The 13113-nt window shown below is 50.1% G+C and overlaps 1 protein-coding gene across 13 annotated transcripts in view; it reads left to right on the forward strand.

Annotated features, from left to right (window-relative positions):
* The window catches only part of RBPJ (recombination signal binding protein for immunoglobulin kappa J region), a 228878-nt gene that overhangs the window by 116354 nt on the left and 99411 nt on the right, over positions 1-13113 (forward strand). For 2 of the 13 annotated variants that reach the window (XM_017350586.3, XM_070068113.1), the window contains exon 1: positions 10152-10391. The exons of 6 other annotated variants lie outside the window; for them this stretch is intronic. Coding sequence is in view for 4 of the 7 variants with exons in the window: in XM_070068108.1 (XP_069924209.1) it covers positions 10099-10391 (293 nt within the window). In the remaining 3 variants the exon portion in view is untranslated. Of the gene's footprint in view, positions 1-9892; positions 10392-13113 lie in introns of those variants that run through there. 5 more of the 13 variants (XM_070068111.1, XM_051842328.2, XM_051842336.2 and 2 more) reach the window with 5 other exon arrangements.

The following is a 13113-nucleotide window of genomic DNA, read 5'->3' on the forward strand; positions in this document are numbered from 1 at the left end:
GGAGAACTTTAGACTTGAAGAGAAAAGAAGGAGCCAAGGGCTTAGCTCAGATGATCATTTTTAACCCATATTGAAGTCCAGAGTCATCCTGAGAGTGGAAGGTAGGCCGCCTGTTTGGAAAGCTCAAAGAAGAAAAAGAAGCATGGAGAAATTTCCAAATGCTTCCAAAGTACTGAGATGGGAGGCGATTTGTAGTTAAGATGATTGAAAATGTTTTTTTCACTAGCAGGCTATCCATAACACCTTAACATAATTTGTTTTACCTTTCACAGGATGCTAATCATGACAAAATTTAATCAAGTCACTAAATAGCAAAAACTACAAGCAGGAAAATACCAATTAGAGCACTAACATGGAGTTTGTAAGGATTCCTTTATATAGAGCTTCTCTATTGCATTTTGTAAATGAAATACAGACACATCTGTTGTTTAAAACAAAATTTGAAATCAATATTAACTAACAGCTAATGAGAAATTATCTTAAAGACATTTTCCTTGTAATACTTTCACAAGAGTTCCTTTATAAAATTCCCACATGCTGGCATAATGACAATTAAAATTTGAAAAATTAACTGAAAATTTAAACTTGGCATATTGATAACAACAAATATTTTAAAAGAGGATATGCAACTTGGATTATGATGTTCAAGGGATTGTCAGTAAGTCAGTTGTCTGACTGAATTAGGGATTTCACAAGATGAGAACTGTTCGGTATCTCGCTATTTGTCAGTACTTCAATAGACAGGATCCAAAGTCTACCTTCTTAGTCTTTAGTCTATTTTGGACAAAGGTGCTAGCCACAAACATTAAATCTACAAGTTGATGCTTATCATTACACCCCCTGTGACACAAAGCAATACAGATGCAAAGAGAGAAAACTTTCCTGGTAGGTTTTCTTTGAAAAAGTGATGAAGGCCATCTTTATCAAGGCATAAAATTAATAGTAACATAGGAAAGAGGAGAAAACTCTGGAATCTCTTTTTGTTCTGCTGATTTGCTATAGAACCATGATCAACATTTTTTTAAAAGATTTATTGGAAAGAAGAAATGATAGAAAGATAGATAGATCAACACATAAATAGATACATTGATAGGCTGATTAATGGATTGATCTTCCATCTGCTGGTTTGTTCCCCAAATGGCTACAATAAGCCAGGTCCTGGATAAGCTAAAGCCAGGAGTCAAGAACTCCACGATGGCCTATCACATGGATGGCAGGGACCCAAGCACTTGGGCCATCTTCTGTCTTCTCAGGCACATTAGCAGGAAGCTGGATCAGCAGCAGAGTAGCTAGGACTCTAACCAGCACTTTGATACAGGGTGTAAGTGGCAGCTTGACCCACTCTTCCACAATGCTGGCCTGTCACTGTCAAATTTTAAAAAGTAAATGTGCTAACTGAAATGAAATAGTAGGACCTTCCTTAAAGACATTTCTTTCCAGGCCGGCGCCACAGCTCAATAGGCTAATCCTCTGCCTTGCAGCGTGGGCACACCGGGTTCTAGTCCCGTTCGGGGCACCAGAATCTGTCCTGGTTGCTCCTCTTCCAGGCCAGCTCTCTGCTGTGGCCCGGGAAGGCAATGGAGGATGGCTCAAGTGCTTGGGCCCTGCACCCCATGGGAGACCAGGAGAAGCACCTGGCTCCTGCCTTCAGATCAGCGCGGTGTGCCAGCAGCAGTGCACCGGCCGCGGTGGCCATTGGAGGTTGAATCAACGGCAAAGGAAGACCTTTCTCTCTGTCTCTCTCTCTCACTGTCCACTCTGCCTGTAAAAAAAAAAAAAAAAAAAAAAAAAAAAGACATTTCTTTCCATTTAACTATCCACACAATTATCTAATTTGACCCATGAAAAAAAGCTGTAAGCATGAGATATTAGTCCATCTAATAGATAAAAAAAAACTGAATCTGGATATGAGTAGGAGAATTTTCTAAGGGAAGTAACATTTACTTAGTGCCTACTGTGTACCCAGTTAATTCCAAAATGACCCTATACGATGGGTTTTATTTTATTTATTTATTTATTTATTTGGACAGGCAGAGTGGATAGTGTGAGAGAGAGACAGAGAGAAAGGTCTTCCTTTACCATTGATTCACCCTCCAATGGCTGCTGCAGCTGGCGCACTGCACTGCAGGAGCCAAGTGCTTCTCCTGGTCTCCCATGGGGTGCAGGGCCCAAGCACTTGGGCCATCCTCCACTGCACTCCCAAGCCAGAGCAGAGAGCTGGCCTGGAAGAGGGGCAACTGGGACAGAATCCGGCGCTCTGACTGGGATTAGAACCTGGGGTGCCGGCGCCACAGGCAGAGGATTAGCCTAGTGAGCTAAGGCGCCGGCCCGATAGGTTTTATATGCTCCATTGGTAGGCAAGGAAAAATGAACTTGTCCAAAGCAAAGCTGGCCAGCTGGTTAGTGGTGGAAGCCTTAGTAGCTAGTCACTGTTAGTGGACCTGATGTTACTTCTTACATTTATACTCCAGTTGGTTTTATAACTGTGGGTGTTTAACATTGGCTTAACACAGAACCCCAGACTGCTGTAGTACATTGATAGATAACAAAGGACAAAAGTTTAAGTATTCAAAACTTAAATGTAGACAGCAATAACCAGGTAACTGGAATTCTGGTGATTCACATGGTGTTGTCATTTCTTCTGTAGATAACATTAACTGGCTTCATCCTGTTCATGTTCTAAAAAAAAAAAAAAATCAATCACATATGGAAACATTCTTTTCCAATTACATTAGCCACGAACACTGCCGACAAATTACTAATTTTGTACACATTCTTCTACCTAAATGTGCGTTTGATTCCTTTCTCATTCTACATCACTAGAGTAAATCTCCTGTTCGTTTTTTTTTTTTTTTCTTCACTTCCCTGAATTGCAGTACTTGTTAGCCAGCTAGGCAAAGTTTCACTTGGGCCTGAAAAAACATCAAATTGCTGGAGCCAAAGAAGCCTGTGAAGTCAAATACAACTGGAAAGAAAAGGGTGACTATTTATTTTTGTTGTCTCAAGTTCACCCAAAGCCTACCCTGTGACTTGTTTTCACTGTTCTCTTTATTTCTTTTAATCCTAGCGTTAGAGCTTATTTTCCTTATAGAATTTTATAGTCTGATGGGATCCTTCTTGGCACTCTTTGAATCTCCTGTACATGTTATTAACCTTGATTAACACATAGTAGAAAACAACAGGGGTGATGTCAGGAATACAAGGGAAATATAAAGATGAATGAAAAACCATGAGCTAAGAAATTTTGTGGAGTAAAAGGCTCCTAATTTCTGAAGTGAGTTATCAGTAGTTATCAGTAAGGCTTTCTAAGGCACACAGCCACTGCATGATCTGATGGCATGAAACCCTGCTTAACAGCTTCAGAGGCTCCCACTGGCCAGCTACCTGCAGCAAGTTTCCCACTTTTTGGACATGTGAACCTCTTGGAAATGATATTGTCACTTCTTCCTTTGTAACAAGATTTATTTATTTATTTGAAAGAGCAACAGGGAAAAAGCAAGAGAGAGAGAGAGAGAGAGAGAGAGAGAGATCTTCCATTTGTGGGTTCATTCCTTAAGTGGCCCAAAAGCTGAGGGTGGGCCATGGGAAAGCGAGGAACCAGAAACTCTATGTTGTTCTCAACACGGGTGGCAGGAACTCAACCACGTTCTTGGGTCATATCTGCTGCCTCCCAGGCTCATTAACAGGAAGTTGGACCAGAAGCAAGGCCATGACTCCATCCCAGGCACTCTGATATGGGATGTGAGTGTCTGAAGTGGCAGTTTGAGCTGCACCATAAAGGCTACCTCAACATGCTCTCTTCTTTGCGGGATATGACAAAGAAATGAATTAACAGCAATCTGGATAAACTAATCACTATGTTTGGCCATTTTAAGTTTGAAGTTTAGAGTGTTAAGGACAGTCTGACATGCTTTCAAAAATGCTTATTTATTTTTATCTACTTGAAAGGCAGAGAGAAAGAGAAAGAGAGAAAGAATCTTCTGTCCACTGGTTCACTCCCCGGATGCCTGCAACAGTTGGGGTTGGGCCAGACTGAAGTTAAAACTCCATCCAGGTGTTCCATGTAGGTGGAAGGGATCCAAGTACTTGAGCCTTTATCTGATGCCTTCCAGGATGCATTAGCAAGAAGCTGGAACAGAAGTGGTATATCTGGGCCGGTGCCGCGGCTCACTAGGCTAATCCTCCGCCTTGCGGCGCCGGCACACCAAGTTCTAGTCCCGGTCGGGGCGCCGGATTCTGTCCCGGTTGCCCCTCTTCCAGGCCAGCTCTCTACTGTGGCCAGGGAGTGCAGTGGAGGATGGCCCAAGTGCTTGGGCCCTGCACCCCATGGGAGATCAGGAGAAGTACCTGGCTCCTGCCTTCGGACCAGCACGGTGTGCCGGCCACAGCGTGCTAGCCGCAGCGGCCATTGGAGGGTGAACCAACGGCAAAAGGAAGACCTTTCTTGATGTCTCTCTCTCTCACTGTCCACTCTGCCTGTCAAAAAAAAAAAAAAAAAAAGAAGAAAGAAAAAGTGGTATATCTGGGACTTGAAATAGGCACTCAGGTATTCGAGGGGTTGTGCTAAGAGGTGGCTTAATTTGCTATGCCACAACACCTGCCCCTTTTCTTTTTTAATGTTTATTTATTTATTTTCATCCATGAGAGAGGGAGAGAGTGCAAAGATTTTGAGAGGAATACAGGTTATGGGTTTGTACCTGAATAACAATGATACAAGCTAACAAGATAGCTGTTATGTTATAGTGTTGCTCTATGTACTTTAAACATAGTAATACTTTGAATCCTCATGAATTAGAGGCTTTTATCTCCACTTTCAGTTCAAGAAACCAAGGCTCTGATAGGTTAAAGAACTTGTCCAAGGTCTTAGGATAGGGACCCAGGCAAAGTGGCCTTGCATCCTGTGCTCTCCACTATGAAGCTGTCTGGTAAAGTCCTCAAATGTTTCAGCATGGTTCATTAAGATGAGATCTTGGCATAACTTGATCTTAGAAGGAAAGCAATGTTGAAACCTGTCACAGTGTTGCAACTACTAGCACAGCAAAACCAGTAACTCCTGAGCTGATAACTGATAACACACTCCCGATCTCATACCTTTTACTATTTAAATATTTTGTTCATTGATTTACAAAAATAAATTCTATGCCATTACTCTTTAGAGTGGCAATCCTGGAGACAGATTATATCCAGCTTTTGCAATAAGCATTCTCAAAGCTTGGTTCATGGACCATTTGCATGCGAATCCCCGATCAGCCTGCTGTAAACACCTGTTCCCCAGCTACCTGTGCAGAATGGAGAGGGGGCACCAAATGATTCTGTTACCCCCCAGCTTTGGAGGCCCTTATTTGGACCCTGCTTAGGATGCCTGCCTCTCAGCTACCTGCGTCTGGGAGGTCTGAATACAGAGGCTCTTTCACAAGCTGAGCCTGACATGCAGTTTCCTGTTCTTGTCACACTTCCTCCTCCTCTTATTGTCTTCTGAACTCCTGCTACAGTACGAGCCGGCTCAAAAGGCATCTCTGCAAAGGCTTTCCTGGGCCTGCCAGGCAGGAGTTGGGTGCTGCTTCCACTGTACCTATCCTAGCACGGCATGATGCTGCAGCGGTCTGCACATTCTGCTAGCAAGAGCATCCTCTGGGGCCAAGGTCTTTGTGTTTCCATCTTCTAAAACACCAAAGCTGATGCCTGACCTGCAGTGGGAGGAACTGAACATGCTGTTTAAACAGACCATTTTAATTTCTTTTTTAAATATTTATTTTATTTGAAAGAGTTACACAGAGAGAGGAGAGGCAGAGAGAGAGAGAGAGAGAGAGAGAGAGAGAGAGAGAGAGAGAGGTCTTCCATCCACTGGTTCACTCCCCAGTTAGCTGCAACAGCTGGAGTTGCACTGATCTGAAGCCAGGAGCCAAGATCCTCTTCCGCTCTTACATGCGGCCTCATTTACAGGGATATCCCGGAAAAGAGAGCCTTTTATTTTGCATTAAGTTCTACAGGCTGTTTTTCTCTTCCTCAGGAAGGCTGCTACTGGGGTATTCACTGCCAATCCAACCCCAACACTGTTTATTTTTAAAAATTTATTTATTTTCATTATATCTGAAAAGCAGAGAGATACACCAAGAGACATAGACAGAGATGCAACTGGATGCTTCTCTCCCCAAATGCCTGCGATAGTCAGGGCAGGGCCAGGCTAAAGCCAGTAGCCTGGAACTCAATCCAAATCTCCACGTGGGTGGCAGAGACTCAAGTAGTCAAGATACCACCTTCTGCCTCTCGGGGTGTGCATTAGCAGGAAGCCGGATCAGAAGCGGAGGAGGCAGCGCTCAACCCCAGGCACTTGGATATGGGTATCTGCTGCACCAAATGCCTACTGCCCACGACTGTTTTTTTAAACTCTGTAAGGCTTAGTGAGGCTTCAAAATTATTTCTACTAGAAAGTGAAAGACACCTTATTCATTCTATAAATACTTACTGAGTGCCTACCATGCATCAGGCATTGTTCTAGTGCTTGAGGCCTAGACAATGAGCAAAGTCTAGCAAAGTCCCAGCCCTCATTAAGATGACATTGTCATGGGAGGAGGCAGACAGTAAACACCAGACACAAGCATGACGTACAGTATGTCAGTGAACGACAATCGCCATGGGAAACACAAGGACGAGGGTAACAAGGATGGGAGTCACAAAGGGTGATGGGGAAGGCCTCCCTAAAGAAGACATGTTTGACTGAAGACCTGAAAGGAGTGAGGGAATGGGCTATAACGTAAGATTTCTGAAGGAAGAACATTCCAGACAGTGCAAAGAGCAAAGGCCTTTGTGTAGCAGGAACAGCAAGGCAGGCAACTGGTTGGAGCTCAGTGAGCCAGGGAAAGCAGAAGAGGGGGTGAGACCAGAGAGGCCGGGAGGCTTGGCAGCAGGTCACACCGTGTGAGTTCTCACGGTGAAATGGGAAAGCCACTGGAAAGATCCAGAGGGTTACTTAGTATGCCTCACCAAGGACAAAGCAAGGGAGGCCAGGTAAACCAGGTGGGAAAAGGGCCGCTAGCCCAGGAAGTGTGGATGTGCGTGGACTCCGGGTATATTTCAAAGGTGCAGGGGTTTGGAATTGATGAAGCATCTCCCAAAGCTTCGTGTGTTAGCAGCTTGGCATCCAGTGCAGTCATGTGAGAGGTGGCAGAACCTTCAAGAGATAAGCCCTAGTGGGAAGAAGCAGGAGGTGGTGAGATGCCACCTCCCAAAGGAACTGATGCCGATCTTGCCAAGTGATTTGGTTCTTCCAAGGCTGAGTTATAGAAGAGGAAGACTGATCCCTTCTGGGTCTCTGGCTTTGTCTCCCCTACATGATCGCTTCTCCATGTTCCCGCCATTGGGATGCCATGCACCACACGCCTTCACCGGAGTTGAGCAGATGTTAACTCCAGACATCTCTTCCCTTTATATGCTATTTAGCCTCAGGTATGTTGTGATAGTAACTGAAAACGGGACTAGCATGATTTTCTGTCTGATTGGATCTTGGGTATGAGAGAAGGCAAGAATAATTCCAAGGCTCTTGGGTTAGGTAAGCGGAAGGCTGGAGTTGCCACTTACTGAGATGAGGAAGGCTGAAGGTGGAAGGTGTTTTAGGGTGAAAATGGGGAGTTGTGATTAGATTTGCAGTTGCCATAGCATCCCAAGGTTGCTGGAGCCCTCAAATGGCCATGATTCCAATTATAGCAGTAGCCTAGACTAGACCAGGCTGAATCACGCAGGTATCAAGGCTCCAAGGAATATGTGCCCCAGGACTTTGAGCTTCTGAGTTCTCCCATTCTAAATCAGACTTGCACTGTTTGCACTTGTTTCTGTGTGAAAAATATAATCAAAGAATAGGCAAGCGCGTGTGCGCGCGCACACACACACACACACACACAATCTCCACTCCTTAAAACATCTTAAGAAAATCTTGAACTTCTGTCTACTATATAAATAGCACAACAGGAGCCTCTATTACAGATTCATTGGCCCTCCAAATAAATATCAAAATTCAATTCAATTCAGTTGCACATTTGCAAGTCTGTGATGTCAGCGGGGGACAGCAGTTCCAAGACAGAGCCAGACTAGGCTGATTAGAAACCACACCAGGCCCAATAAGAAATGTGGCTGTTCGTAGAATGTAATCAGGAACTCAAAGGACAAATGAATAATCCAAAAAGAAGGGATGCATTTAAAACAGTAGTCACTAGAGCAGCCGACGCACACAGTACCGAAGATGCCATGAGCACTGCAACACCAGGATGGTCAGGGGAAGGAAAGCAAAGCCAGTACTTGAAAAGTGATATACAGGAATTACTTCTAAAGCATAGGCAGTGCTGGGGAGGAAGAAGCGGAAAAATCGCTTCCTTCCCATCCAAGGCAGCAGTGTGAGGGCTCGGAAAACGGCTTTTCCTCCCCGTCGACCCTGCTCGCAAGGGCAGAGTGCAAAAAACAAGCCGTTGGAGGGGAGTAGGAGGTGAGGGACGCCCATCTGCCCTACAGCAGAGAGGCGGTGGCCAGACGAGGTGACTCAGAGGCGTGACTCAAACCCGGCACTGGGGTCTGTCTGTCAGCTCCCGGAGGCCGGGGGCGCGGCGTCTAACACCTCGAAGGAAAGTACCGGGCTCGGGGCAGGCGACAGGAAACCTCTCCGGGCGCTGGGCCCGGGGCTCCGCCTGCCCCCCGGCCTGACCTCGGCCTCTCTGCGCCGGGCGCGGCGTCCGCCCTCCCGGCCGCCCCCGCCCCACTTCTTCCCCGACTCATCAGGGGGCGTGTGCGCGAGCGTGTGAGACGTCGGGGCTCCCGGGCCCCGCGCTCGCCGCCACGCGCCCGCCCGCGCCCGGAGCCGCACCAGGCGAACACCTGTCCCGCCGGGGCTCTGCGAGACTTGGGGCGAACGCCTAGGCAGCGGAGGGGGCGGGGGGGGGGCGCGTTCTCGCGAGGTTTAGGAAATTTCCCACGGCCCGTGTTGTGTCTGAGCCGCGTAGTGGAAGGCGGTGGGAAGGAGGTGTAGCGTGAGACTGGGCTGCCCGCATTGGGCGCATGCGCAGTGCCGCGCGCGCGTGTGCGCCGCGCCAATCCTGCAGCGCCTTGGGCAGGTTTCGGGCGGCGGATTCCAGTTCTCCGGGTTTTGGGGCTCCCTGCGGGAGGCAGTGCTAGATCTGGGAATCTCTAGAAAGGAGAGGGCAAGGGAGGGGAGGGGGGGCTGCAGGTACGGAGGAGGGGGCGGGGTTCGGGCCCTGCACCTTGCGGGTGGATGCCCAGCAGGCTGGGCCACTTTGGCTGGGGCTTCGTGCTGAGGCCGACCGCAGCGTTTCGAGCAACGAACAGCGTCCTGGGCAATGCCGGGCCCACGGGAGACCCAGTCCCCTGTGCAGAGTCGGGCCCCGCGAGTGGCTGGGCGGGCACAGCACACGCAGGTCCCGGGGACTGTCCCTCCGCGGGCAGCTCCGCGCCCCGAGCCCCCGGCCGGAGCCGGGGGTGGGCGGGTGTGGTGCTCGACTCCCACGCAGTCCTCATTCCTGGGGGAAGCCGCCCGGGCGCCCTGGCGTGTGCAGGCGCGGCGGACACGAGGGCCGTCTTTGCCACAGGCCTTGGGCTGACCTCGTTTGGCAGCCGGCGGCAGCACCAGCCGCGGCCACGGCGCTCCCTGCAGCACTTCCCCGTCCGCAGAGCTCGGGAAGGGCCGGCTCGCTCGTAACCGTGTCCGTGTGCCCCTCAGATGGGGTGGGTGGGTGTCGGGTGACTGAAGGTAGTTTCTGCCGCGTCCCGCGCCCGAGCCCCCGGCAGCTCGGCAGCTCCCGCACCCGGCGCCCGCATTAGCATAAAGGAGGCGTCCAATGAACATCTGAATGAATGAACGGGGCTGGGAACCCGGAGTGAGCGGGAAGCCACTTGGAAAACACCCATTTGAGGAGGTGTTTCGTCTAGGCCTGTGAGACGCGGCCGATTTTCCCAGGACCCCTCCTCCTTTCCCCTCGGCCCCGCCTCCTGACCCCTCCGTTCCCCGTCCCCGTAGTAATCCCCTCCGGTTTTCCTCAGTCTCCACGTCCGTCCCTCAGGGCGCGTCCCAAAACCCGGAAAACCGGAGCGCTCCCCATGGACCACACGGAGGGCTCGCCCGCCGAGGAGCCGCCTGCGCATGCTCCATCGCTTGGGTACGTTTCCAGGGGAGGCGGCGGGCAGGCGCCCCTGGTCCGCGGGCGGCGCGAGGCGTCTGCTGCTTCGCGGCGGCTGCGAGGGGCGAAGGCGCGCGGGGGCTGGGAGGAATCGAGGAGTGAGGAAAAAGGAAAGGGGCGGGGGAGAGGCACTGAGGGAAGGCGTCGGGGGGAATCTCGCGAGGGTTGGAGTTTTGGCGAGAGTTTGTGGAAGATGGCGCCTGTTGTGACAGGGTAAGTCTCGGGGAGCCGGAGCGCTGGGAACCGGGAAAGTTGCGGGCGTCTGGCAGCCCCGCGGCGGGCGGCGGGCTCGGGGGCCGCGGCGCGCCTGGCGGCCGGGGCCCGCGGGGGGCGGCGTCGCGCGCGCCGATCGCGGCGGCGTGTGGCCGTGCGCTGCCCGCTCCGCGCCGCCGTGGCTCGGGCTCCGCGGCGCGTGAGAGGGCGGGCGGCGGCCACGGCGAGGCCGGCGGGTGCTGGCGTTGGAGTGCGGCCCGGCGCGCGCGGGGCCCCCGCGGGCGCCGTGCCCGCCGCGCGCGCCGCTGCCCCGCGGGCCCTTACTTCGGGGGACCCGCGCAGCTTTGTTCCTCGCGGCCGCCGGCGCCTCCTCGCCCTGCGGGTGCCCCTGGCCCCGGGCGCTTTGTCTTTCCCCGGCTGCCCCCCGCGACTCTCTACCCCCCGGCCCTTTGTTTCGCCGCCTTGGGCGCTTTGTCCGCCCCGTGGCGCCCCGCATCCCTTCTCCGTCTCCTCCCCTCGGCTGTCCATCCTCCCGTGACCCTTTGTTGTGCCCTCTCCCCTCGGGAGCTCAGTGACCCGCCGCGGCCCGGGCACCAGGTTCCTGTCCCGTTTTCCTTCCATTGTCTGTCTCCCGTGGATGCCCTCCCAGCCCCGTGTTTGGTCCTCGGTCACCCCTCCGGAGGCTTTGTCTTCCCCCCACCCCGGGGCTCGTCCTCCGAGCACCCCCTTGCGCGCCCATCACCGGTTGATTTATCCGCTGCCTGCGGTGTCTGTGTACTGAACTGTCTCAGCCCCGGGGACTCCATCTGCCGCTTCCAAGTGCGCACAGACTCCACGGTTTGTTGTCGTCTCGTGAGTCTGAAAGATGCCTGGGGATGCTCCGCGTCCTCCTCCGCACCCCGTGTCTCTTGGGATTACAAGTACACCCCTCCCCCAGTACACACCTCCTTCTCTCGGGATTCAAACATCTTCCGTCTCTCGGCCCGCGGTGGTTTTGTTTGGAAACAGTAGCCCTGGAAAAAGATCGGGTCTCGCGGTGGTCATCCCCTTGCCGCCCCCTCCCTCCCCCGCCCCGGTGGCTGTTGACGGCCTAGGCCAAGGGCAAGTGCCCTGGCCTTGCGTCTGGGTAACCTGAGGGTGGGTCGGGGTTACTGTAACGTTTACAAGTAGACACAAGGTATCTATCCCCACCCCACCCCCACAGTGATGTTTGCGAATAGTTTCAGATATCCACAGTGGATAGTCATTGGATGTGCCGAGTGGGAATTTTGATGTTGAAAACTTGGTGAATGTTGGGGCGGAGAATTTCAGCATTTTCTAGAATTTAGATCTCGAGTTTAGTTATGTGGCCAGTAACTTCTTTCTGCAGTATAAGGAGAAGTGCCTACTTGGGAATTTGGTGTAAATGCCTTTTTCTTAGTCATTAGGTTTTACCATTAGAGCTTAGCATTACGTTTGCTTTTTGCGCCTGTAGACGTTTGACAACACTTCTGCCCTGTCACTGGGGTCAGAATGAGGAAAGCCCGAGGAGTGCAGTTTCTGGTGATGAGTACTGCTTCAGGGATCTTTGTGGGATGTATTAATGAAATAATTAGAAGACTCAGAAACGAGCCTTTAGTGGGGTCATTCTAAAGGCACTTCCTAATGTCTAAGGAGTATTAAACTGTTGCCAGTTCTTACTGTTATGGTAATGTTAAAGGCTCCGGGTTCTGCTTGTGAGGGCGTGGTGTGGTGGAGTATTTTGTGGCCTGAATTATTCTGGTTTTAGAAGTAAGAAGTATTAGAGTCACCCCGATTACTCTCCTGAATGTATCTTTAAGGGTTTCTTTTTCTTACTGGTTGATCACTACTTTGCCCATTTAGTTACACACCCAACTCCACATAAAGTGCCCCTGATATGCAGAATCTAGTATAAGAAATGGTGGTGCGTTGAAAGCATTTTTTAAAGGCTTGCTTAATTTAGAATTAGTACTTCGAATTTTAGTTAGTGGAAAACCATGGGTTACACGATTGATAAGTGAGGTTTTTGTATAAATTGGCAGTCTGGTTCTGGAAGTGGATTTTATCAACAATTATTTGTCCTCCTTCTCTTAGTACATAACCTTTTTTTTTAAAGATAATATCTTGGCACACTTGGCACACTGTAAGCAAAGTAAAAATGAAAGGTATTAAGGATGAGCACACAAATGTTTAATAAGCACTTTTACAGTTTGAGTTTTTGTAAATCATGTAAGACCTTTGAATGGTGGCCAGATAAAACAGCCCCTTTAAATTATATCAAGCAACAGCATATTTAGAAATATATAGGGTGAATTGTGGCTGGGAAACTTTGATTATGAATATTGACTATTAAAGCTTTAAATTTATCCATCTGTATTGTAGATGGCTCTGTAGGGAAACAGACTTTCATAAGAAGATACAAATATCTCACAGTAATTTCAGATTTTTTTTAAGGTTTATTTATTTGAAAGGCAGGGTTACAAAGAGGGAGAGGCAGAGAGAGAGAAATCTTCCATGCACTGGTTCACTCCCCAAATGACCACAACTACCAGAGCTGGGCCAGGGGAGGCCAGGAGCTTCATCCAGATCTCCCACGTGGGTGCAGGGGCCCAGGCACTTGGGTTATATGCTTTTCCAGGCCCACAAGCAGGGAGCTGGTTGGAAAGTGAAGCAGCCAGGACTGATGGCACTGGCTGGGACTGTTGTCCATATGGGATGCTGG

Source organism: Oryctolagus cuniculus, chromosome 2 (assembly GCF_964237555.1).
Source record: "Oryctolagus cuniculus chromosome 2, mOryCun1.1, whole genome shotgun sequence".
Classification (NCBI taxonomy): Eukaryota; Metazoa; Chordata; class Mammalia; order Lagomorpha; family Leporidae; genus Oryctolagus; species Oryctolagus cuniculus.